This window comes from Bombina bombina, chromosome 5 (genome assembly GCF_027579735.1).
Source record: "Bombina bombina isolate aBomBom1 chromosome 5, aBomBom1.pri, whole genome shotgun sequence".
Lineage (NCBI taxonomy): Eukaryota > Metazoa > Chordata > Amphibia > Anura > Bombinatoridae > Bombina > Bombina bombina.
The window spans coordinates 972,340,991-972,368,200 of record NC_069503.1 but is presented as its reverse complement, the minus strand read 5'-3'; the positions used below and the strand labels follow the sequence as shown (position 1 = coordinate 972,368,200).

At 41.2% G+C, this 27,210-nt stretch overlaps 1 protein-coding gene across 1 annotated transcript in view; it reads right to left on the bottom strand.

Annotated features, from left to right (window-relative positions):
- The window catches only part of RIPK2 (receptor interacting serine/threonine kinase 2), a 216,209-nt gene that overhangs the window by 31,195 nt on the left and 157,804 nt on the right, over positions 1 to 27,210 (bottom strand). The window contains exons 8-11 of the mRNA XM_053715180.1: positions 20,345 to 20,422; positions 14,737 to 14,814; positions 4,839 to 4,943; positions 4,263 to 4,308 (exon numbers count right to left, since the gene is read on the bottom strand). Of these exons, the coding sequence (XP_053571155.1) occupies positions 4,263 to 4,308; positions 4,839 to 4,943; positions 14,737 to 14,814; positions 20,345 to 20,422 (307 nt within the window). The remainder of the gene's footprint in view (positions 1 to 4,262; positions 4,309 to 4,838; positions 4,944 to 14,736; positions 14,815 to 20,344; positions 20,423 to 27,210) is intronic.

Genomic DNA, 27,210 nt, shown 5'->3' with positions numbered 1-27,210 from the left:
TTAAGGAAGTTTACTATAAAATCTTACGAGATTTCAGTGAAATCTCATTAGATCATAGCAAAGTAATGCATGACCTCAACACTGCTGATGCTGATTGGCTATGGTTGTTTTTTGGGGGGGCTTTTTAACATGGAGCTGCGGACAGCAGATAAATTATAACTGTTCAAAGAAAACTTAATCTGGTGATCTGAAGAAATTATGAGGCAAAATATCTTACGCCTAGATTTAGAGTTTTGCTGCCGAAGGGGTGCGTTAGCTACGCGTCTTTTTTTTCTAGCGCTGCTTCTAAACAACGCTGGTATTTAGAGTTCTCTGAAGGGCTGCGTTAGGCTCCAAAAAGGGAGAGTAAAGGCATATTTACCGCCACTTCAACTCTCAATACCAGCGTTGCTTACGGTAGCGGTTAGCTGGAAAAACGTGCTTGTGCACAATTCCCCCATAGGAAACAATGGGGCAGTTTGGGCTGAAAAAAAACCTAACATCTGCAAAAAAGCAGCGTTCAGCTCCTAACGCAGCCCCATTGTTTCCTATGGGGAAACAGTTTCTAAGTCTGCACCCAACACCCTAACATGAACCACGAGTCTAAACACCCCTAACCTTACACTTATTAACCCCAAATCTGCCGCCCCCGCTATCGCTGACCCCTGCATTTTATTATTAACCCCTAATTGGCCGCTCCGGACACCGCCGCAACCTACATTATCCCTATGTTCCCCTAATCTGCTGCCCTAACGTCGCCGACACCTACATAATATTTATTAACCCCTAATCTGCCCCCCCAACGTCGCCGCTACCTAACTACACTTATTAACCCCTAATCTGCCAACCGGACCTCGCCGTCACTATAATAAATGTATTAACCCCTAAACCGCAGCACTCCCGCCTCGCAAACCCTATAATAAATAGTATTAACCCCTAATCTGCCCTCCCCAACGTCGCCGCCACCTAACTTCAAGTATTAACCCCTAATCTGCCAACCGGACCTCGCCGCTACTCTAATAAATGTATTAACCCCTAAAGCTAAGTTTAACCCTAACACCCCCCTAAGTTAAATATAATTTTAATCTAACAAAATAAATTAAATCTTATTAACTAAAGTATTCCTATGTAAAACTAAATACTTACCTGTAAAATAAACCCTAATATAGCTACAATATAACGAATAATCATATTGTAGCTATTTTAGGATTTATATATATTTTACAGGCAACTTTGTATTTATTTTAACTAGGTACAATAGCTATTAAATAGTTATTTACTATTTAATAGCTACCTAGTTAAAATAATTACAAAATTACCTGTAAAATAAATCCTAACCTAAGTTACAATTAAACCTAACACTACACTAGCAATAAATTAATTAATAAATTACCTACAATTACATACAATTAAATAAACCAAACTAAATTACAAAAAATAAAAAAAGATTACAAGAATATTAGGCTAATTACACCTACTCTAAGCCCCTAATAAAATAAAAAAGACCCCCAAAATAATAAAGGTCCCTACCCTATTCTAAATTAAAAAGTAACCAGCTCTTTTACCAGCCCTTAAAAGGGCATTTTGCAGGGCATGCCCCAAAGTAATCAGCTCTTTTGCCTTTAAAAAAAATACAAACCCCCCCCAACATTAAAACCCACCACCCACATACCCCTACTCTAACCCAAACCCCCCTTAAATAAACCTAACACTACCCCCCTGAAGATCACCCTACCTTGAGCCGTGTTCACCCAGCCAGGCACCGATGGACCAAAGGAGAACATCTGGAGTGGCAGAAGTCTTCATCCTATCCGGGCAGAAGAGGACATCCAGACCGGCAGACATCTTCATCCAAGCGGCATCTTCTATCTTCATCCACCTGACGAGGAGCGGATCCATCTTCAAGACCTCTGGCGCAGAACATCCTTCTTCCCCGACGACTAGACGACGAATGACGGTTCCTTTAAATGACGTCATCCAAGATGGCGTCCCTCGAATTCCGATTGGCTGATAGGATTCTATCAGCCAATCGGAATTAAGGTAGGAAAAATCCGATTGGCTGATTGAATCAGCCAATCAGATTCAAGTTCAATACGATTGGCTGATCCAATCAGCCAATCAGATTGAGCTTGCATTCTATTGGCTGTTCCGATCAGCCAATAGAATGCGAGCTCAATCTGATTGGATCAGCCAATCGGATTAAACTTGAATCTGATTGGCTGATTCAATCAGCCAATCGGATTTTTCCTACCTTAATTCCGATTGGCTGATAGAATCCTATCAGCCAATCGGAATTCGAGGGACGCCATCTTGGATGACGTCATTTAAAGGAACCGTCATTCGTCGTCTAGTCGTCAGGGAAGAAGGATGTTCCGCGCCAAAGGTCTTGAAGATGGAGCCGCTCCTCGTCGGATGGATGAAGATAGAAGATGCCGCTTGGATGAAGATGTCTGCCGGTCCGGATGTCCTCTTCTACCCGGATAGGATGAAGACTTCTGCCGCTCCGGATGTCCTCTTTTGGTCCATCGGTGCCCGACTGGGTGAACACAACTCAAGGTAGGGTGATCTTCAGGGGGGTAGTGTTAGGTTTAATTAAGGGGGGTTTGGGTTAGAGTAGGGTATGTGGGTGGTGGGTTTTAATGTTGGGGGTGTTGTATTTTTTTTAAAGGCAAAAGAGCTGATTACTTTGGGGCATACCCCGCAAAAAGCCCTTTTAAGGGCTGGTAAAAGAGCTGTTTACTTTTTAATTTAGAATAGGGTAGGGACCTTTATTATTTTGGGGGGCTTTTTTATTTTATTAGGGGGCTTAGAGTAGGTGTAATTAGCATAATATTCTTGTAATCTTTTTTTATTTTTTGTAATTTAGTGTTTTTTTTTTTTTGTAATTTAGTTTAGTTTATTTAATTGTATGTAATTGTAGGTAATTTATTTAATTAATTTATTGATAGTGTAGTGTTAGGTTTAATTGTAACTTAGGTTAGGATTTATTTTACAGGTAATTTTGTAATTATTTTAACTAGGTAGCTATTAAATAGTAAATAACTATTTAATAGCTATTGTACCTAGTTAAAATAAATACAAAGTTGCCTGTAAAATAAATATAAATCCTAAAATAGCTACAATATGATTATTCGTTATATTGTAGCTATATTAGGGTTTATTTTAAAGGTAAGTATTTAGTTTTAAATAGGAATACTTTAGTTAATAAGATTTAATTTATTTCATTAGATTAAAATTATATTTAACTTAGGGGGGTGTTAGGGTTAGGGTTAGACTTAGCTTTAGGGGTTAATACATTTATTAGAGTAGCGGCGAGGTCCGGTCGGCAGATTAGGGGTTAATACTTTAAGTTAGGTGTCGGCGATGTTAGGGAGGGCAGATTAGGGGTTAATACAATTTATTATAGTGTTTGTGAGGCGGGAGTGCAGCGGTTTAGGGGTTAATACATTTATTAGAGTAGCGGCGAGGTCTGGTCGGCAGATTAGGGGTTAATAAGTGTAGTTAGGTAGCGGCGACGTTGGGGGGCAGATTAGGGGTTAATAAATATTATGTAGGTGTCTGCGATTTTAGGGGCAGCAGATTAGGGGTTCATAGGGATAATGTAGGTGGCGGCAGTGTGCGGTCGGCAGATTAGGGGTTAAAAAAAATTCTTATAGTGGCGGCGATGTGGGGGACCTCGGTTTAGGGGTACATAGGTAGTTTATGGGTGTTAGTGTACTTTAGAGCACAGTAGTTAAGAGCTTTATAAACCAGCATTAGCCCATAAAGCTCTTAACTCCTGACTTTTTTTTGCGGCTGGAGTCTTGTCGGTAGAGGGTCTACTGCTCACTTCAGCCAAGACTCTAAATACTGGCGTTCGGAAGATCCCACTGAAAAGATAGGATACGCAATTGGCGTAAGGGGATCTGCGGTATGGAAAAGTCACGGCTTGAAAGAGAGCGTTAGACCTTTACCTACACGACTCTAAATACCAGCGGGCGGCCAAAAGCAGCGTTAGGAGCCCTTAACGCTGCTTTTGATGGCTACCGCAGAACTCTAAATCTAGGCGATACTTTTTTACTGCTGCATCATATGATTTAGCATATGAGTATAATGTCCCTTTAAATAGCTACATCAAAGGAGATAAGACTAATATGCGAATTAGGGTTTTCAAGAAGTATTTCCCTTGAGTGTAAAATAATTCAAATTATGCTAACAAAATGACAATTAAGTATTCATTTCTGGAGAATGCATGTAGATGAGTACATTTTTTAACCAAGACAATTAAACAACATCATACATACCTGCAATGTTTTCGGGAATTGACGGTTTTCTATTTACATTGCTGATCTAATGCAAATACATAAATACAAAAGTAAAAATGAAATTACAGTTATAGGATGCAACTAAATATTGGCTAAATTGTTTAACTGTATGTAGCTAAAATCATTAAAACCGAAACTGAAATCACTATTAAACTTTCTTGTTCAGATAAATCATGCAATTTTTTAAAAAATGAATTATGTTGGTATTTTAATTTAAAAGTAAGGAGCTCACAGCTCATATATGTACATGAGCACATGATTGTCATGTGATATAGGGGGCAGGGACATAAAACTTTGGAATTATTTACACACAAAAAATCTACTGATTTACTCTTCAAAGCCTCATTGCATTGTGTTTTTCTTACACAGACATGTCTTTATTAAGCAATTCTACTGTATTATCATGGTTCTTTATAAGGCATATTAAAGACAATGCAGACACAGAAAATTATCAGCTGACCCTCAAAACTGTACCGTCTAGGCTATTTCTGTTTTCTGATTAAACATCTCTACTATAAATGGTAAAGGACTAAAATAAAAAGCAAATGTATTTACATAAAATATGGGATCAAATCCCCCACCAGGTGGTTTGCAACATTCTGAACAAAGGCTCATAAGTGGCAAAGGTGAAATGGATACCGTCAGGTTGCTGCTTTCCATCTAAAAATATATATAGAGAAAAATAAGTATATCAAGATTATATAAAACACTGATATCGTATTAATATACATGGGTTAACTTCTCAGGGATAGATAACATCAGAACGAGGCTCCCATAGGAGCCCAATGCTTCCCAGCAATGCGAACGCGAGGTTACGTTTGCATTGCTGTGAACTTGTTATACCAGCGCACATTAGCAGGCACTGGTATTACACAGTGGAGCTCAAATATCGCTTTTCATATTTAGTGCTCCACTTGTAATCTGGCCTCCAATATTTTGAAGATTTACATACAAAAAAACAGGCTTAATTCTATAGTTTTTGTACTGTAATGTATTTTAGTTACAAAAGATAATACCAAAAAATATATATGCATCAACCTTACAATAATTAATAATACTATGATAAATGGTTACATGAAAAACTATCGCCTAGATTTGGAGTTTTGCGCTAGAAGAGGTGCGTTAGCTATGCGTGCTTTTTTTCCCCCGCACCTTTTAAATACCGCTGGTATTTAGAGTTCACAGAAGGGCTGCGTTAGGCTCCAAAAAAGGAGCGTAGAGCATAATTTACCGCCACTGCAACTCTAAATACCAGCGGTGCTTACGGACACGGCCAGCTTCAAAAACGTGCTTGTGCACGATTCCCCCATAGGAAACAATGGGGCAGTTTGAGCTGAAAAAAACCTAACACCTGCAAAAAAGCAGCGTTCAGCTCCTAACGCAGCCCCATTGTTTCCTATGGGGAAACACTTCCTAAGTCTGCACCTAACACCCTAACATGTACCCCGAGTCTAAACACCCCTAACCTTACACTTATTAACCCCTAATCTGCCGCCCCCGCTATCGCTGACACCTACATATTTTTTTAACCCCTAATCTGCCGCTCCGTACACCGCCACAACCTACATTATACCTATGTACCCCTAAATACTTACCTGTAAAATAAATCCTAATATAGCTACAATATAAATTATAATTATATTGTAGCTATTTTAGGAATAATATTTATTTTACAGGCAACTTTGTATTTATTTTAACCAGGTACAATAGCTATTAAATAGTTAATAACTATTTAATAGTTACCTAGTTAAAATAATTACAAAATTACCTGTAAAATAAATCCTAACCTAAGTTACAATTAAACCTAACACTACACTATCAATAAATTAATTAAATACAATACCTACAAATAAATACAATTAAATAAACTAACTAAAGTACAAAAAATAAAAAAAGAAGTAAGTTACAAAAAATAAAAAATATTTACAAACATTAGAAAAATATTACAACAATTTTAAGCTAATTACACCTACTCTAAGCCCCCTAATAAAATAACAAAGCCCCCCAAAATAAAAAAATGCCCTACCCTATTCTAAAATTAAAATAGAAAAGCTCTTTTACCTTACCAGCCCTTAAAAGGGCCTTTTGCGGGGAATGCCTCAAAGAAAACAGCTCTTTTGCCTGTAAAAATAAACACAATACCGCCCCACAACATTACAACCCACCACCCACATACCCCTAATCTAACCCAAACCCCCCTTAACCCCTTAACGACCAACGACGTATGGGGTACGTCCTGCAAAAAAATGCAGTTAATGACCAAGGACGTACCCCATACGTCGTTGGTCTTTGAAAGCAGTGGAAGCGATCCTGATAGCTTCCAGCTGCTTTCATGTTATTGCAGTGATGCCTCAATATTGAGGCATCCTGCAATAACTGTTTTTAGCCATCCGATGCAGAGAGAGCCACTCTGTGGCCCTCTCTGCATCGGCTATCGATGGCCGTTATCGTTGGTGGGTGGGAGCTCATCCAGGGAGGCGGGTGGGCAGTCATTGGTGGAGGAGGGGGGAGGGATCTTATGCGGGTGCGTGCGCATGCACGAGAGCCGTGCACGCTTGTGCACGAGAGATCTGTTTCAGCATCAATATGCTGTAGATCTGGAGGGTGGGAGAGAGGACTGGGGAGGGTGGGATTTGAAAATCAATGCATCTGGGAGAGGGTGGGGGGTTGGATGTTGAGGGGGGGGGGCAGCTACACTACAGAAATAAAGAACATTTTTAATAAAATAAAAAAATTAAAATGCAATATTATTTTTCAAACTGCTGCCAGCTGCCAGTACCCAATATGCTGCACAATAAAGGCAGAGGGGGGGGGGGGGGGTTAAAGAGCTGTTTGGGGGGGATCAGGGAGGTTGGGGGCTAAGGGGGGTCCTACACAGCAGACACATTTTTTTTTTTTTAAAACCTAAAACCCCCCAAAAAACTTTTATTTTAGTATTGGCAGACTTTCTGCCAGTACTTAAGATGGCGGGGACAATTGTCGGGTGGGGGAGGGAAGGGAGCTGTTTGGGAGGGATCAGGGGGTGGGATGTGTCAGGTGGGAGGCTGATCTCTACACTAAAGCTAAAATTAACCCTGCAAGCTCCCTACAAGCTACCTAATTAACTCCTTCACTGTTAGACATAATATACGTGTGATGCGCAGCGGCATTTAGCGACCTTCTAACTACCAAAAAGCAACGCCAAAGACATATATGTCTGCTATTTCTGAACAAAGGGGATCCCAGAGAAGCTGTTTATAAATAATGTCAGTGAGAAACCTAAAATTGTGAAATATTTAAAGTTTTTTTTAATTTGATCGCATTTGGCGGTGAAATGGTGGCATGAAATATACCAAAATGGGCCTAGATCAATACTTGGGGTTGTTTACTACACTACACTAAAGCTAAAATTAACCCTACAAGCTCCCTACATGCTCCCTAATTAACCCCTTCACTGCTGCGCATAATACATGTGTGGTGCGCAGTGGCATTTAGCGGCCTTCGAATTACCAAAAAGCAACGTAAAAGCCATATATGTCTGCTATTTCTGAGCAAAGGGGATCCCAGAGAAGCATTTAAAACCATTTGTGCAATAATTGCACAAGCTGTTTGTAAATAATTTCAGTGAGAAACCTAAAGTTTGTGAAAAAATTTGTGAAAAAGTGAACATTTTTTTTTATTTGATCGCATTTGGCGGTGAAATGGTGGCATGAAATATACCAAAATGAGCCTAGATCAATACTTTGGGATGTCTTCTAAAAATATATATACATGTCAAGGGATATTCAGGGATTCCTGAAAGATATCAGTGTCCCAATGTAACTAGCGCTAATTTTGGAAAAAAAGTGGTTTGGAAATAGCAAAGTGCTACTTGTATTTATGGCCCTATAACTTGCAAAAAAAGCAAAGAACATGTAAACATTGGGTATTTCTAAACTCAGGACAAAATTTAGAAACTATTTAGCATGGGTGTTTTTTGGTGGTTGTAGATGTGCAACAGATTTTGGGGGTCAAATTTTGAAAAAAATGTTTTTTTCCATTTTTTCCTCTTATTTTATAATTTTTTTAATAGTAAATTATAAGATCTGATGAAAATAATGGTATCCTTAGAAAGTCCATTTAATGACGAGAAAAACGGTATATAATATGTGTGGGTACAGTAAATGAGTAAGAGGAAAATTACAGCTAAACACAAACACAGCAGAAATGTAAAAATAGCCTTGGTCCCAAACGGTCAACAAATGGAAAAGTGCTCTGGTCACTAAGGGGTTAAATAAACCTAACACTAAGCCCCTGAAGATCTTCCTACCTTATCTTCACCACGCCAGGTATCACCGATCCGTCCAGGCTCCAATGTCTTGATCCAAGCGGCGGCTGAAGAAGTCCATCATCGGGCAGAAGTCTTCATCCTATCCGGGCAGAAGAGGAGATCCGGACCGGTAGACATCTTCATCCAAGCGACATCTTCTATCTTCTTCCATCCGATGACGAGCGGCTCCATCTTCAAGACCTCCGGCGCGGATCCATCCTCTTCTTCCGACGTCCTAAAACAGAATGAAGGTTCCTTTAAGGGACGTCATCCAAGATGGCGTCCCTCGAATTCCGATTGGCTGATAGGATTCTATCAGCCAATCGGAATTAAGGTATGAAAATTCTGATTGGCTGATGGAATCAGCCAATCAGATTCAAGTTCAATCCGATTGGTATGTAGGTATTTTATTTAATTAATTTATTGATAGTGTAGTGTTAGGTTTAATTGTAACAGGTTAGGATTTATTTTACAGGTACTTTTGTATTTATTTTAACTAGGTAACTATTAAATAGTTATTAACTATTTAATAGCTATTGTACCTGGTTAAAGTAAATACAAAGTTGCCTGTAAAATAAATATTAATCCTAAAAAAGCTACAATATAATTATAATTTATAGTGTAGCTATATTAGGATTTATTTTACAGGTAAGTATTTAGCTTTAAATAGGAATAATGTATTTAATAAGAGTTAATTTATTTCATTAGATTTAAATTATATTTAACTTAGGGGGGTGTTAGGGTTAGAGTTAGCTTTAGGGGTTAATACATTTATTAGAGTAGCGGTGAGGTCCGGTCGGCAGATTAGGGGTTAATAATTGAAGTTAGGTGTCGGCGATGTTAGGGAGGACAGATTAGGGGTTAATACTATTTATGATAGGGTTATTGAGGTGGCAGTGAGGCGGATTAGGGGTTAATAACGTTATTATAGTAGCGGTGAGGTCCGGTCGGCAGATTAGGTGTTAATAATTGTAGGTAAGGTAGCAGCGACGTTGGGGGGGGCAGATTAGGGGTTAATAAATATAATATAGGGGTCGGCGGTGTTAGGGGCAGCAGATTAGGGGTACATAAGTATAACGTAGGTGGCGGCGGTGTGCGGTCGGCAGATTAGGGGTTAAAAAAATTTAATAGAGTGGCGGCGATGTGGGGGGACCTCGGTTTAGGGGTACATAGGTAGTTTATGGGTGTTAGTGTACTGTAGAGCACAGTAGTTAAGAGCTTTATGAACCGGCGTTAGCCCAGAAAGCTCTTAACTCCTGGCTTTTTTCTGCGGCTGGAGTTTTGTCGTTAGATTTCTAATGCTCACTTCAGCCAAGACTCTAAATACCAGCGTTAGAAAGATCCCATTGAAAAGATAGGATACGCAAATGGCGTAGGGGGATCTGCGGTATGGAAAAGTCGCGGCTGGAAAGTGAGCGTTAGACCCTTTAATGACTGACTCTAAATACCAGCAGGCGGTAAAAACCAGCGTTAGGACCCCCTAACGCTGGTTTTGACGGCTAACGCAGAACTCTAAATCTAGGCGTATAAATGTTAACAAAAAAATCCTATAGTAAAAGGTGTTTCAGTGTTTAAAGGGACATGAAACCCACATTTTTTCTTCAGATAGATAAAAGTTTCCAATTTACTTTTATCAAATTTGCTTTGTTCTATCTAGATATCTAGTTAGGTAACCTGCACATTTCTGAAGCTCTACATGACAGGATATAGTGCTGCCATCTAGTGCTCTTGCTAATGTATAACATTGTTGCAAAACTGCTGACATATAGTGTTCAGACACGTGCACGCTCCTCAACGTTTCAACAAAGGATAACAAGAAAACGAAGAAACTTACACCTAGATTACGAGTTTTGCATTCCGGTTTTAACGCTGAAAAAATGGCCATTTCAGCGTAAAAACAGTAACGCAGCCATTACGAGTCTTGTCGGTATAGCTATACCGCAAGCATTTTAGCCTGTAACGCAAGGTCAGTCCCGCACTGGGATTTCCATAGTGCCGGTATTACAGGTTGTGCCATGAGGCTAAAATGCTTGCGTTACACCCTATACCGACACGATCTGCTCCGCTATCTGAGACCAGTAGTTATGCGTTTTGCACAACAAAACTGTTACACAAAACTCATAACTAAAATGTTACAAAGTACACTAACACCCATAAAATACCTATAAACCCCTATTCCACCGCCCTCCTGCATCACAAACACTAAATTAAACTTATTAACCCCTAATCTGCCGCTCCCGACATCGCCGCCACTAAAATGGATTAACCCCCGACGATCTACTGAAGTCCAGACATCAAGGCGGTGAAGTCTTCATCCATCCAGGCGGCGTCTTCTATCTTCATCCAGGCGGCATCTTCTATCTTCATCCCGGCGGCGTCTTCTATCTTCATCAGCGGAGTGGGTCTATCCTTCAAGACATACGGCGCGGAGCGTCCTCTTCATACGATCGCCGCCGTACACTGAATCTTCAATGCAAGGGAGTCTGTCACGCTGCGCCGCTTTAGCTGTTGCTAGGGACGCGGCACCTGCTGTTCTGCTCATTGCCTAGGGGGAAGTCTGCTCCTTTAAGTGTGTGGCGGTGATGTCATCACCGCACGCTCCCTCCGTTCCGAAGCCGGTCAGGATCTCCTGTGGCGCGAATCCTGCACCTATGTAAGTTACTCACTTGCTACCTATCACTGCCCAAGTATAGGTGTTACTTAGTGTGCTCCTGGGTGTGATATCTTACTGTATTCTGGATTGCCATATCGTTATTGAACTGACTACTCTGCTTGCTTAACCCCTAAAATACTGAATTGCCTCTCTGTTGATGAACTCTGCCTGTCTGACTACTCTGCTTTCTTAATCCTTATAGTACTGGATTGCCATACTGTTGCCAAAACCTGCCTGTCTGACCATTTAAGTGGTTTACCTTTGGATTGTCTTACTGTTGCCAAACCCTGCCTGTCTGACCTTTCTAGTGGTTTACCTCTGAACGGCCTACCGCTGATTCCCTGCCTGTTGCCGCCACAGACTATCCTGCCTGTGGTGAGTGCCGCTTACCTGATCTTGCGTACTTTCTCTGCTCTGGGATATTCCCTATCATTCCGGCTCGACGCCGGGATAAGAAGACTACTGGCCAAGTTCGGTCTGATAGTGGAATATCCCACAAGCATTACATTATACTTGGGCCATGGAGCCAAATGAGGTAGCAAGAGCAGATTATCTTCAAGGACAGATGTTGGGAACCCATACCACACCCATACCACACAGTTGTAGAGTGTGGATTCCAAACTAGAGGCTATAACTGCTCAACTCTCTACACTAGTTGCAGCAAGGAATACCGCTTCTGTTGTTACAGCCAGTGTCTGCTCCTAGTACTGCGGCTTCTTCCCCTGCTTCTGGAAGCATTCCCTGAATACCATTGCCTGACAAATATTAAGGTACTATTTATTGTAGGGGTTTTCTTAACCAGTGCAGACTGCACTTCCGTAACAATCCTTACACCTTTAAGTCTCACCAATCAATGGTCACCTTTATCATTTCCTTACTGAAAGACAAGGCTCTAGCCTGGGTCTCTTCCCTTTTGGAACAGAACACTCCACTCCTGAATGATGCTGATGCGTTCATTTCTGCATTTTCTTCTGTGTTTTTGATTTCTGGCCGTACATCTGCAGAATTTTCTCTCCTGGATCTCCACCAGGGCAATAGAACCATGGTACAATTCGCCATTGAGATTCGCACCTTGGCACTTGAAACCACTTGGGATGGCAGTGCTCTCAAGGCAGCCTTTAGGAGGGGTCTGCATGAACGCATCAAAGATGAACCCACTTATCGTGATATTCCTTCTTCTTTGGATGACTTTATAACACTTTGTATCAGTCTGGACTCTCGCTTCCAGAAGAAACAAGCCGAGAGGGACAGAACTCGGAGGGTCCTTCCCTCCCGTCCTTCTATTCGTCTGATAAAAAATAGTAATAGAAATATTATTCAAAATTATTTATAAGGGTTCAAAGGTATATGGTATTTGGCCATGTATTTGACTGCAAAGGCTCATTATATATATATATATATATATATATTATTTAGACACCAATACATATATCTATCTATCTATCTATCTATAGATAGATAGATAGATAGATATATTTAAACAATGCTCAATTGGTACTAAGGGGCCCAAAGTGTGCCAAAAAAATATCCCTCACCCCATTACACCACCACCACTAGCTTGAACCGTTGATACAAGGCAAGATGGATCCATGCTTTCATGTTGTTTACACCAAATTCTGACCCTACCATCTGAATTTTGCAGCTGAAATTGAGACTCATCAGACCAGGCAACGTTTTCCAATCTTCTATTGTCCAATTTTGGTGAGCCTGTGCGAATTGTAGCCTCAGTTTCCTGTTCTTAGCTGACAGGAGTGGCACCTGGTGTGGTCTTCTGCTGCTGTAGCTCATCTGCTTCAAGGTTTGACGTGTTGTGCATTCAGAGATGGTATTCTGCATACCTTGGTTGTAACAAGTGGTTATTTGAGTTACTGTTGCCTTTCTATCATCTCAAACCAGTCTGCCCATTCTCCTCTGACCTCTGATATCAACAAGGCATTTTCATCCACACAACTGCCACTCACTGGATATTTTCTCTTTTTCAGGCCATTCTCTGTAAACCCTAGAGATGGTTGTGAGTGAAAATCCCAGTAAATCAGCAGTTTTTTAAATACTCAGACCAACCCGTCTGGCACCAACAACTATGCCATGTTCAAAGTCATTTAAATCCACTTTCTTCCGCATTCTGATGCTCGGTTTTAACTGCAGCAAGTCGTCTTCACAACGTCTAGATGCCTAAATGCATTGTGTTGCTGCCATGTGATTGTCTGATTAGCAATTTGTGTTACCAAGTAATTGAACAGGTGAATCTAATAAAGTGGCCGGTGAGTGTATACATATGCATACATACATATACATATTTAGACATGTGTATCTATGTATCTCTAAGTTAATGAGATTTGCAGTCCTTTGAGACCTCATATGTTTGAGCCCTTATAACAGTGTTAATATGAGTGTAACTGTACTTTTATGTGTTTTTTTGCTACTTTAATGTTGAGTGTAACAGTTAACCAGAGCTCTAAAGTCCTATTGGATTATGGTATAAAATTATACAGGATTAAGTATGAATATGGATATTCAACTGTGAATCCAAGTGTGTTTTACTGTGTATTACACCAGAATCAAGTAGTGTGTTTCATCTTGAATTGGTGGGGCACTCTCTTCATTTGTTGCTCTTTTCTTTACTTGGTGTTCAATAAGTTACATTGCAGCTGTGCCAGGGGTTTCAGAAAAAAAGAGCACACTTGGAATATAGTAGATAAGGCCCGATTGGAACTATGTGGTTCTGGTGAAACATATCATTCGTGGAAGCAACCATGATATTTGTTTAATTGTGCTTATACTTTTGTGCATTATATGTTCTTGTTTATTAGGTAAAATTAGATAAATTGAATAGATAACATAAAAATGTTTTATTTGTTTTCGTTTTCTTCCTTCTTAAAGTTTGCATTTTAGTTATGTGATATGAGAAGCAGTGTTCTTGCAGTTGAAGAAGCAACATTATCTGAGCTCTATCACTCCCACAGCTATCCCTTTCCTACAGCCACAAATGTGACTCCATCCAAGGCCTATAAGCCCCACGCCTTGGCTGCTACCATCCTCCTAGTCCCAGTTACTGCACAGATAGATGAAACAAATAGAGGGACCCTGGTTGGTCTCAGTCCTCTCCTGGTGAGAATAGTTCCTTTATTTTGAAAATCAGAGCAGAAAACCACAACTTCACTATTTTATTTTTAATTTGTTTAATAAAATTGTGAAGTTGTGACACACTCACTTAAAATGAAGATACAATTTAAAAAGTCTTCATAGTGACCATATCATAGTGTTTTTTTAAAGCTGTTTATTTTAATTCTGAACTAACAGGAAGTACATGTCTGCTTATAACTTGACCTTAATAACTGACTGCTCACTCGCTTACGCAGATCTTACACTGCTTTATTTGTAGACTGTCACATGCCTCCATAGCATAAAAAAAGCATATATTTTATAAGAAAACTTTTCAAAATGCAAACTTTTAACTGCAACAAAATAAAAAACGAATAAAGTGTCCTTTAATTAAAAAAGAAAAATTGTACCTCTCTACTGCTGCTCTCTGGCACCGGTACTGCTGCAGTGTCACTGTGGTCTACGCATTGCTTGCAGTGAGCCAATACCTTTTTGGAAAATAAAAATATAAAATGACTTACAAAGTAGTAAAAAAATGAGTTAGCCATAGATAAAAGCAATAACCAACCTTTAATCCAAAACAAAGAGTCTTTGTCATGTTATTTGTGCCGCTTTGTAGCGGATCATGTCTGCCCTGTCATCATTTATCATTGCACAAGCATTTTATGTGAAATGCTTGTGCAATGCCGCCCCCTGCACATTTGCGGCCAATTGGCCGTTAGCAGGGGATGTCAATCATCCCTATCGCATCCGATCGGGATGATTGCCCAAGTTAAGGAGCAGTGGTCTTAAGATAAATAGGCCCCATTGTGTTCTCCAAAGAAAAAATTGCCAGCTGGGTGGCATTATGAAGTAGCCTGGTGGTGGCAGTGTAATATTTTCTAATATTATATAATTTTCTGCTATCCAAAGCACAGATTAATTGCATAATTTAACATAAATGTATTTAAGGTATGCCATAATAATTGAACATTTTTAATATTATCTAATTTTAGCTTCATATTGTGTAAAAGTTTACACAGGTGGTCAGTTAAAATAAAAACCCCGCTATAAGGTCCTGGGTATTTGTATGTGTGTATTTGTGTGTGTGTGTGTATATATAACTCCACTAATTGACCATCAGTTTAACGCACTTTCAGCTAAGTGGTCATTAGCCTTAGCGAACCTCCGCGATAGCACTTAAGCGATAGCCTAAATTAATTTTTCACTGCTCCCCCATAAAAGTCTATTATGTGAGGGATTTAACGTACCTCCACTATCCAGCATCCAGATGTTATTGGGCTTTAGGCTTTTGCTCAAGAGCTAATATTTTACTTTATACTCGTTGGAAGTTAAAATTAAAGGGACATTGGCTGCATTTTAGCAATGGAAGCCCCCTACAGTGTTAACATTTTTGCACTCCACCTTTAATTGAAGCCGAAATGTGATATGATCTTCATCTAAGTCACAATTATAGACAAACACAATCGGACTAAACCAATAACACACACACAGTTGAACTTTAGGGATGGTTATTGAAGACATTGCTCAGGTGCCCTTTATATAGAGGCACATAAGGCCTGATTACTGAAAAATCTGTTTTTCTCAAGAAAGATTAGTTAGTGTGAGTCATGCCTCTATTTAAAAGAACTTTCACAGGACTGTAGAAAATGCATTATAGAGATAAATGATTTTGGAAAAGGGCCAAAGCACTCAAGTAAGTCAACTAAAGAATGAATAAAAAAGAAGATTCATGTTTTTGAATGGTCAAGTATAACTCCTGACCCAATTGAGATGCTGTGGCATGACCTGAAGAGGGTTTGTGTAGTCAAGACAACCCAGAAATATTGGTGAACTGACACAGGTTTGTAGAAAGGAATGGTCCAGATTTAATCCTCTGCATTGTGCAAGTTTATCAAGCAACTACAAGAATCATTTGTAAGAGGTTGTTGCTGATAAAGGAAGATCTACAAGTTCAAGGGTTCACTTACCTTTTCCAGCCTGCACTGTGAATAATTAATTATTCAATGTCTTCAATAACATTTGAAAAGTTCAATTGTTTGTGTGTTATTAGTAAAGTCAGATTTTGTTTGTCTATATTTGAGACTTAGATGAAAATCAAACTACATTTTATGATTAATCAATGTACAAATGCAGGTAATTCCATAGAGTTTACAATTTTTTCTTCCAAGTGTATAAGTGGCAGAAGCATTTAAGGACTGTGCTCACTGGAAAAACACATTGGCATCACAGGTTGAAGCAGATTGCTACCTGCTGAAAACAAGCAAAAGCCTGCTATCAACCCTTAGCTATTTGTTATTGTTGCACTTACTCATGAGCCCCAAACATTGTATACTGCAAGCAGGAAACCACTGGTAATTGGTGTCTCCCAGCCACCTAGGCCTGTGTACTGCATGAAAAATGCTGGGAGACATGCAATATTGGAAATTGTTCATATATACTGTGCTTTGTATGTATTTAAATATAAAATACAATTTAAAAAGCCTTCATAGTAACAATATCATAGTGATTTTTTTAAACGGTTTATTTTAATTCTGAAGCTAATGGGAAGTACATATCTGTGGATTACTGGACCTTAAGGAGTGACTGCCCACTAAATGATATGCTGATCCTCCAGTACTTTGGGCTAGATTACGAGTGGCATGCTAATAGTAGCACGCAAGCAATATGGGGTATTTTGCAGCTCTTTTCAAGCAATGGAAATAGCGCACGTATTATTAGTTGAAAGTAAACAGGTTCGCTTGAGCTCAATCTAATTTAACGAGCGATGGGTTAGCATGAATTCAGAGCTCTGGTTAACTGCTACACGAGGCAAAAAAAGTTGCACAAAACACATAAAATATACATTGGAGCCCTTTGCAGTGAAATACCTAATAACATGAAAAATCATTTTTATTCACTATTAATATTTAATAATGTGTGTGTATGTAGTGTAAATATTTTTCAACTTTGAAATAAAATGGATTTTTGGGGGGTTTGTATTATTTGATTTACCCAACATGCCTGCAACTTTAAAGATGCAAATTATTTTTTATTGAGAAATAAACAAGAAATAAGACAAACAAAATACAGAAAACGTGAGTGTGCATAGCTTCCCCTTCAGGTCAATACTTTGTAAAGCAACCTTTTACAGCAATTACAGCTGCAAGTCAATTGGGGTACGTCTCTATAAGCTTTGTGCGAGACATAGCGTTTTCCTTGATGGCTAAAAATCTAAATTTTAGGCTCATCTGACCAGAGTACCTTCTTCCATATGTTTGGGGAGTCTCCCACATGCCCTTTAGCAAACAGGCTTGCTTATTATTTTCTTTAAGCTATGGCTTTTTTTTGGGCCACTCTTCCGTAAAGCCCAGCTCTGTGTAGTGTACGGCTTAAAGTGGTCCTTTAGACAGATACTCCAATCTCCAATGTGGAGCTGTGCAACTCCTTCAGGATTATCTTTGGTCTCTTTGTTGCCTCTCTGATTAATGCCCTCCTTGCCTGGTTTTGGAGGGAACAGCCCTCTCTTGGCCCTCTTTTGGAGGGAACAGCCCTCTCCTCTCAGTGGTGTTGCAGACTCTGGGGCCTTTCAGAACAGGTGTATATATACTGAGATCATGTGACAGATCATGTGAAAGATTGAACACACGTGGACTTTATTCAACTAATTATGTGACTTCTGAAGCTAATTGGTTGCACCAGATCTTATTTAGGGGCTTCATAGCAAAGGTGGTGAATACATATGCACACACCACTTTTCAGTTTTTAATTTTTTATTTAAAAAAAAAAAAAGTTATTTTCTTCATTTCACTTCACCAATTTGAACTGTAATTCCAGGTTGTAATGCAACAAAATAAGGACAATACCAAGGGGAGGGGGGTGATTACTTTTGAAAGGCACTGTATATATAAACATATATTATATATAGGAATATATATATATAAATTCTAGATGCAACAGTGGAAAATATAGATATAAATTCTACCAAAAATGATCATATATATATATATATATATATATATATAGTAGAAAGATTTATTTAAAAATAAAAAGAACATATTCTTCTATGTGAAGAACATTGAAATGTGAAATATTCATAATTCATGTCGGGTTTAGTGCACTTGAATAAACACGAGCATGCTCCAGCTCCTTCAAGTTGGATGGGTTCCTCTGTTGTACAGCAATATTATATAGTCATACCACAGATTCTTAATTGGATTGAGGTCTGGGCTTTGATTAGTCCATTCCAACACATTTAAATATTTTCCCTTAAACCACTCAAGTGTTGCTTTAGCAGTATGCTTAGGGTCATTGTCGTGCTGGAATGTGAACCTCTGTCCCAGTCTCAAATCTCTGGAAGAAACAGGTTTCACTCAAGAATTTCCCTGTATTTAGCACCATCCATCATTCCTTCATTTCTGACCAGTTTCCCAGTCCCTGCCGATGAAAAACATCCCCACAGCATTATACTGCCACCACCATGCTCGGGGTGATGAGAGGTGTTGGGTTTACGCCAGACATAGCGTTTTCCTTGATGGCCAAAAAGCTTAATTTTAGCCACATCTGACCAGAGTACCTTCTTCCACCTGTTTGGGGAGTCTCCCACATGCCTTTTGGCAAACAGCAAACATGTTTTCTTATTTTTTTCTTTAAGCAATGGCTTTTTTTCGGGCCACTCTTCCGTAAAGCCCAGCTATGTGGAGTGTACAACTTAAAGTGGTCCTTTGGACAGATACTCCAATCTCCACTGTGGAGCTGTGCAACTCCTTCAGGGTTATCTTTGGTCTCTTTGTTGCCTCTCTGATTAATGCCCTCTTTGCCTGATTTTGGAGGGAACAGCCCTCTCTTGGCAGGTTTGTTGTCGTGCCAAATTATTTCCATTTTTTTAAAAAAAATGGTTTTAATGGTGCTTGGTGGGATGTTTAAAGTTTTGGATATTTTTTTATAGCCCAATCCTGATTTGTACTTCTCTACAACTTTATCCCTGATCTGTTTTGAGAGCTTCTTGGTCTTCATGGTACCACTTGCTTGGTGGTGCCCCTTGCTCAGTGGTGTTGCAGACTCTGGGGCCTTTCAGAACAGGTGTATATATACTGAGATCATGTGACAGATCATGTTAGACTTAGATTGAACACGCGTGGACTTTATTGAACTGATTATGTGACTTCTGAAGATAATTGGTTGCACCAGATCTTATTTAGGGGCTTCATAGCAAAGGGAGTGAATACATATGCACACACCACTTTTCAGTTTTTAAAAAAAAAAAGTTATTTTCCTCATTTCACTTCACCAATTTGGACAGTTTGGTGTATTTCCCTTACATGAAATCCAAATGAAAATCCTTTTTAATTCCAGGTTGTAATGAAACAAAATAGGGACAATACCAAGGGGGGGGGGGGGGGGGGTTGATTACTTTTGAAAGGCACTGTATATATAAACATATACTGAATACAGGTATGGCTATACATTCTAGATGAAACAGTAGAAAATATAGATATAAATTCTACCAAAAATTATCAGATATATATAGTAGAAATATTCATTTAAAAATAAATAGGACATATTCTTCTATGTGAAGAATATTGGAATGTGAAATATTCATAATTCATGTCGGGTTTAGTGCACTTTAAAAACCACGAGCATGGGTGTTAGTTTTTTTTCTGCATTTTTTCACACTTCATTGAAGTCTATGGGAGAATATGTTAACGAAGTCGCAATATTCTAAGTCTATCTCTCTGCGCACGCCGGGTTTTCGCTTGTGCACAAATATTTACATTCAAATTGTAAAACAAATGCAACCTGACCCATGCAAAAAGCCTCTGTCTAGCATAGTTTATTTTCTAGCAGGAGGGCTAAATTGCGCTCTACTGGTAATCTAGCCTGTTATTGGTAGACGTGACATGATTCTCAGGCATAAAAACAAAGCATCTATTTTACAAAAATAAAAACTATAATAGATTTCAAAATGTCCACTTTTAGTTGCAACAAAATAAATTTTTTTTATTTCTTTTCATTTAAAAAACAAACGTAAAATTGTACCTCTCTACTGCTGCTCTCTGGCACCGATACTGCTCCAGTATCACTGTGGTCTACGCATTGCTTGCAGTGTGGTGATACCTTTTTGGAAAAGAAAAATTATAAAATGTTAAATATAAATTGTTAAATATAAAATGTTATAACAGTAGCAATAACCACCCTTTAAGCCAAAGCACAGGGCACAGTCCATTCCATGTTATTTGTGCGGTATTGTTAAGAAAGGAACCTTTTAAGCAGTAGGAATGGGTGAGCTTTAGTGAATAATAACATAAGAAGACATGAAGCTAAAGAGGTTAGTATAACTGATGATACTGAAGAGATATTTTAATAAATGTTGCCAAGTGTTACCCAGGTTATGGTCTATTGTCTTTATGATGACCCTACAAATGTTAAACTCTGAAAGGGTTCAAGGGTGAACTAATTATAGACAGATGATAATGTTTGTATTTTGTAGTTCTGATGCAAACATTTCTTGCACTATAAAGTGTATTCTAGGAATCCAGACTGGAAGCCTAAAGGTGGCGCACTAAACACAATCCAAGTGTGATAAAAAATGTGTATGTGAATTTGTTAAAGTATAAAACAATAATATGTTAAAAAACTAATAATAAACAAAACTGTGATTGTTATCACAACATATATTAAAACGAAAACACTGTACAAAAATAAAAAAAATAATAATAAAATACTGTGCATAAAAACCGCAGTGCGGTGAAAAAGTTACTCTAAACTTTATAGTAGACTGGTCTTAGTGATCCAAAAGATGAACTAGGTGAAAACCAGGCTTGCTCCACTTAGGTAATCTAGATGAAATGGTCACCACTGTGAAATTAGAACAGAAACAAGGGGCGCCTCATAGTAAACTCTGTGACACAATTGGCAATGTGAATAAAGGAATCAAACTCACAATTCTGTTGGCACTCATAAGTGCTAAAAAGCAGGCTGAAGCTCACAGTAATCAGCTCACTGGTCACGTATGTGACGGTGGAAACCTCAGTTGGTTCCGTCTAGGCAATCTGTATCAGCTGCTGTGACCAAGGTAAGCTGGTAACTAGTGATGTTGCGAATAGTTCGCCGGCGAATAGTTCGATCCGCCCCCTATTCGTCATCATTGAGTAAACTTTGACCCTGTATCTCACAGTCTGCAGACACATTCCAGCCAATCAGCAGCAGACCCTCCCTCCCAGACCCCCCCAGCTCCTGGACAGCAGCCATTTTAGATTCATTCAGAAGCTGCATTGTTAGTGAGAGGAGGGACAGTGTAGCTGCTGGTGATTTAATATGGAAATCGATAGCTAGGCTAGTGTATTCAGTGTACACTACAGTCCTGAAGGACTCATCTGATCTCTGCTGTAAAGACAGCACCCCAAAAAGCCCTTTTTAGGGCTAGAACATCATTTTTTATTTTTTTCCTGTGTAATCTAATTGCAGTTGCCTGCCTGCCAAGCCACTTGCCCAGTGCCACCACTCATATCTGGTGTAACAGTAGTGTAAATTTAAAAAAAAAAAAACTTTTTTGACTGTGAAACATCAGTCTACTAGTGTAATCTAATTGCAGTTACCTGCCTGCCAGCGTGTGTGCCAGGCCCACTTGCCCAGTGCCACCACTTATATCTGGTGTAACAGTAGTGTAAATTAAAAAAAACAAAACTTTTTCGACTGTGAAACATCAGTCTGCTAGTGTAATCTAATTGCAGTTGCCTGCCTGCCAGCATGTGTGCCAGGCTCACAGCGTATACTGTGCCCACTTGCCCAGTGGCCCCACTCATATCTGGTGTAACAGTAGTGTAAATTTAAAAAAAAAAACTTTTTTGACTGTGAAACATCAGTCTGCTTGTGCAATCTAATTGCAGTTGCCTGCCTGCCAGCGTTTGTGCCAGGCTCAGAGCGTATACTGTGCCCACTTGCCCAGTGCCACCACTCATATCTGGTGTAACAGTAGTGTAAATTTAAAAACAAAAAACTTTTTGGACTGTGAAACATCAGTCTGCTTTTTTGTGTCAGGCTCACAGCTTATACTGGGCCCACTTGCCCAGTGCCACCACTCATATCTTGTTTAATAGTAGTGTAAGTGTACATTTAAAAAAATAAAAACTTTTTGGACTGTGAAACATTAGTCTGCTTTTTTGTGTCAGGCTCACAGCGTATACTGTGCCCACTTGCCCAGTGCCAGCACTCATATCTTGTTTAATAGTAGTGTAAGTGTACATTTAAAAAAATAAAAACTTTTTGGACTGTGAAACATCAGTCTGCTTTTTTTGTGTCAGGCTCACAGCATATACTGTGCCCACTTGCCCAGTGCCACCACTCATATCTTGTTTAATAGTAGTGTAAGTGTACATTTAAAAACAAAAAAAAACTTTTAGGACTGTGAAACATCAGTCTGCTTTTTGTGTCAGGCTCATAGCTTATACTGGGCCCACTTGCCCAGTGCCACCACTCATATCTTGTTTAATAGTAGTGTAAGTGTACATTTAAAAAAATAAAAACTTTTTGGACTGTGAAACATCAGTCTGCTTTTTTGTGTCAGGCTCACAGCGTATACTGTGCCCACTTGCCCAGTGCCACTACTCATATCTTGTTTAATAGTAGTGTAAGTGTACATTTAAAAAAAATGACAGGAAGAGGCAGGCCACCCCGCAGGTGCTGTCGTGGTTGTGGTGCTGTGATTCCCTTTGGCCCTAGAATAATGCCCAGTGTTCAGAGGCCATGTCCCATGAACTCGAAAAGTTCTGAGGAAACAGTTGACTTTTTAACATAGGACACCCAATATTCTATAGCTTCCACTCCGAACCTTGACACACCATCCTCCTCCAGCTTATCTTCGGGCACCTCTCAAGTTACCACTCGCCCGCCTGCCGCCACCACCAACATTAGCACCACAGCCGCTTCACTTGATCTGTCAGAGGAGTTTTTTACACATCATTTGGAAGAAATGAGTGATGAGCAACCATAATTGACAGAGGATGTAGATAACAGTGATATGTCTCAGTCAGGCAGCATTACAGACATGGACATACGGTGTGATGATGATGATGTTGTACCCGCTGCTGCTTTTCCTTTGTTGATTTGTCAGATACAAGTGAAGCGGTTGATGATGACAATGCGTCCGTGGATGTTACGTGGGTGCCCGCTAGAAGAGAAGAAGAACAGCGGGAAAGTTCAGATGGGGAGGCAGAGAGGAGGAGGAGGAGACGAGTTGGAAGCAGGGGGAGGTCGTCGCAAGGAGCTAGTGGCACAGTCAGACAGCATGCATCGGCACCCGGGGTCAGCCAGACAGCACGCCAATCAACACATGCTGTTGCCACCACCAGAATGCTGTCATCGCAGAGCTCAGCAGTGTGGCCTTTTTTGTGTGTGTCTGCCTCTGACAACAGCGATGCCATTTGCAACCTGTGCCAAAAGAAACTGAGTCGTGGGAAGTCCAACACCCACCTAGGTACAACTGCTTTGCGAAGGCACATGATCGCACATCACAAATGCCTATGGGATCAACACATGAGTAGAAGCAGCACACAAACTCAAAGCCGCCATCCTCCTCCTGGTCCAGCATCTTCAGCCACGTCAACCACTGCTGTCCTCCTTTCCCCCTCTCAACCATCCGCCACTCCGTCTCTCTTCCTGAGCAGTTCCTGCTCATCTGCCCACAGTCAGGTGTCTGTCAAGGACATGTTTGAGCGTAAGAAGCCAATGTCACAAAGTCACCCCCTTGCCCGGCGTCTGACAGCTGGCTTGTCTGAACTCTTAGCCCGCCAGCTTTTACCATACAAGCTGGTGGAGTCTGAGGCGTTAAAAAAATTTGTAGCTATTGGGACACCGTAGTGGAATGTACCCGGCCGAAATTTCTTTGCACATGGTCAGGGCAGGTATATCACCTACACTGTGCATTGGGTAAACCTGCTGACGGCTGCCAAGCATGGAATGCGTGGCTCTGCAGAGGAGGAGTTGGTGACACCGCCACGACTTGCAGGCAGGCCTGCTGCCACCTCCTCTACTCCTCCTACTCCATCCTCTTCCATAACCTCCTTGCCTGAAAGCAGAGAGTCACACCGGACCAGCACTCCTGTCCGCCCTGAATGCACAGGTGGATCAGTGGCTGACTCCGCACCAACTGGAGATCGGCAAAGTGGTTTCTGACAACGGAAGTAATTTGGTGGCAGCATTGGAATTGGGCAAGTTGACACATATGCCGTGCATGGCACATGTGTGTAATTTGATCATACAACGCTTTGTGCATAAGTACCCAGGCTTACAGGACATCCTGAAGCAGGCCAGGAAGGTGTGTGGCCATTTGAGGCATTCCTACACGGCCATGGCGCACTTTTCCGATATCCAGCGGCGAAACAACGTGCCAGTGAGGCGCTTGATTTGCGACAGCCGACACGTGTGAATTCAACACTCCTAATGTTCGACCGCCTGCTCCAACAAGAAAAAGCCGTTACTGAGTATTTGTATGACCGGGGTGCTAGGACAGCCTCTGCGGAGCTGGGAATTTTTTTGCCACGTTACTGTATGCTCATGCCCAATGCCTGTAGGCTCATGCGTCCTTTTGAGAAGGTGACAAACCTAGTCAGTCGCACCGAAGGCACTATCAGCGACATCATACCATTTGTTTTCTTCCTGGAGTGTGCCCTTCAAAGAGTGCTTGATCAGGCCGTAGATGAGCGTGAAGAGGAAGAGATGTGGTCACCATCACCACCAGAAACAGCCTTTTCAGCATCGCTTGCTGGACCAGCGGCAACGCTGGAAGAGGATTGTGAGGAAGAGGAGTCAAAGGAGGAATGTGGCTTTGAGGAGGAGGAGGAGGAAGACCAACCACAACAGGCATCCCAGGGTGCTCGTTGCACCCTATCTGGTACCCGTGGTGTTGTACGTGGCTGGGGGGAAGAAGATACCTTCAGTGAGATCACTGAGGATGAGGAACGGGACATTTGTAGCTATTGGGACACCGCAGTGGAAGGAACCCGGCCGAAATTTCTTTGCACAAAAGGCAATCCCCAACCTGTACTCGATTGTGCGAAAGGAAGTAATGGCATGTCTAGCACACAGTGTTGGGGCAAGGGTCCATATGACCACTGATAGCTGGTCTGCAAAGCATGGTCAGGGCAGGTATATCACCTACACTGTGCATTGGGTAAACCTGCTGATGGCTGCCAAGCATGGAATGCGTGGCTCTGCAGAGGAGGAGTTGGTGACACCGCCACGACTTGCTGGCAGGCCTGCTGCCACCTCCTCTACTCCTCCTACTCCATCCTCTTCCATAACCTCCTCTGCTGAGTCCTCTTCTGCTGCTGCGTCTTGCTCCACATCAACGGCACCCCCCCAGCTCCCCAGGTACTATTCCACATCCCGGATACGGCAGTGTCACACCGTCTTGGGGTTGACTTGCCTGAAAGCAGAGAGTCACACCGGACCAGCACTCCTGTCCGCCCTGAACGCACAGGTGGATCAGTGGCTGACTCCGCACCAACTGGAGATCGGCAAAGTGGTTTCTGACAACGGAAGTAATTTGGTGGCAGCATTGGAATTGGGCAAGTTGACACATATGCCGTGCATGGCACATGTGTGTAATTTGATCATACAACGCTTTGTGCATAAGTACCCAGGCTTACAGGACATCCTGAAGCAGGCCAGGAAGGTGTGTGGCCATTTGAGGCGTTCCTACACGGCCATGGTGCACTTTTCCGATATCCAGCGGCGAAACAACGTGCCAGTGAGGCGCTTGATTTGCGACAGCCGACACGTGTGAATTCAACACTCCTAATGTTTGACCGCCTGCTCCAACAAGAAAAAGCCGTTAACGAGTATTTGTATGACCGGGGTGCTAGGACAGCCTCTGCGGAGCTGGGAATTTTTTTGCCACGTTACTGTACGCTCATGCGCAATGCCTGTAGGCTCATGCGTCCTTTTGAGAAGGTGACAAACCTAGTCAGTCGCACCGAAGGCACCATCAGCGACATCATACCATTTGTTTTCTTCCTGGAGTGTGCCCTTCAAAGAGTGCTTGATCAGGCCGTAGATGAGCGTAAAGAGGAAGAGATGTGGTCACCATCACCACCAGAAACAGCCTTTTCAGCATCGCTTGCTGGACCAGCTGCAACGCTGGAAGAGGATTGTGAGGAAGAGGAGTCAAAGGAGGAATGTGGCTTTGAGGAGGAGGAGGAAGACCAACCACAACAGGCATCCCAGGGTGCTCATTGTCACCTATCTGGTACCCGTGGTGTTGTACGTGGCTGGGGGGAAGAAGATACCTTCAGTGAGATCACTGAGTATGAGGAACGGGACATGAGTAGCTCGGCATCCAACATTGTGCAAATGGGGTCTTTCATGCTGTCGTGCCTGTTGAGTGACCCTCGTATAAAAAAGCTGAAGGTGAACGACCTGTACTGGGTGTCCACGCTACTAGACCCCTGGTATAAGCATAGTCGGAAAGGATGCAGTTCCAAAATAAATTAAAAAGTATGCTTTACACAGCGTTTAAGGGTGATGTCACAGCACAACGGGAATCTAACAGGGGAAGAGGTGAAAGTAATCCTACAACTCCCACGACCACGCCGGCAAGGACAGGACGCTTTACAGACGTGTTGTTGATGGAGGACATGCGGAGCTTTTTAACTCCTATGCATCGCCACAGCCCTTCGGGGTCCACCCTCAGAGAACGACTCGACCGACAGGTAGCAGACTACCTCGCCTTAACTGCAGATATCTACACTCTGAGGAGCGATGAACCCCTTGACTACTGGGTGTGCAGGCTTGACCTGTGGCCTGAGCTATCCCAATTTGCGATAGAACTTCTGGCCTGCCCCGCTTCAAGTGTCCTGTCAGAAAGGACCTTCAGTGCAGCAGGAGGTATTGTCACTGAGAATAGA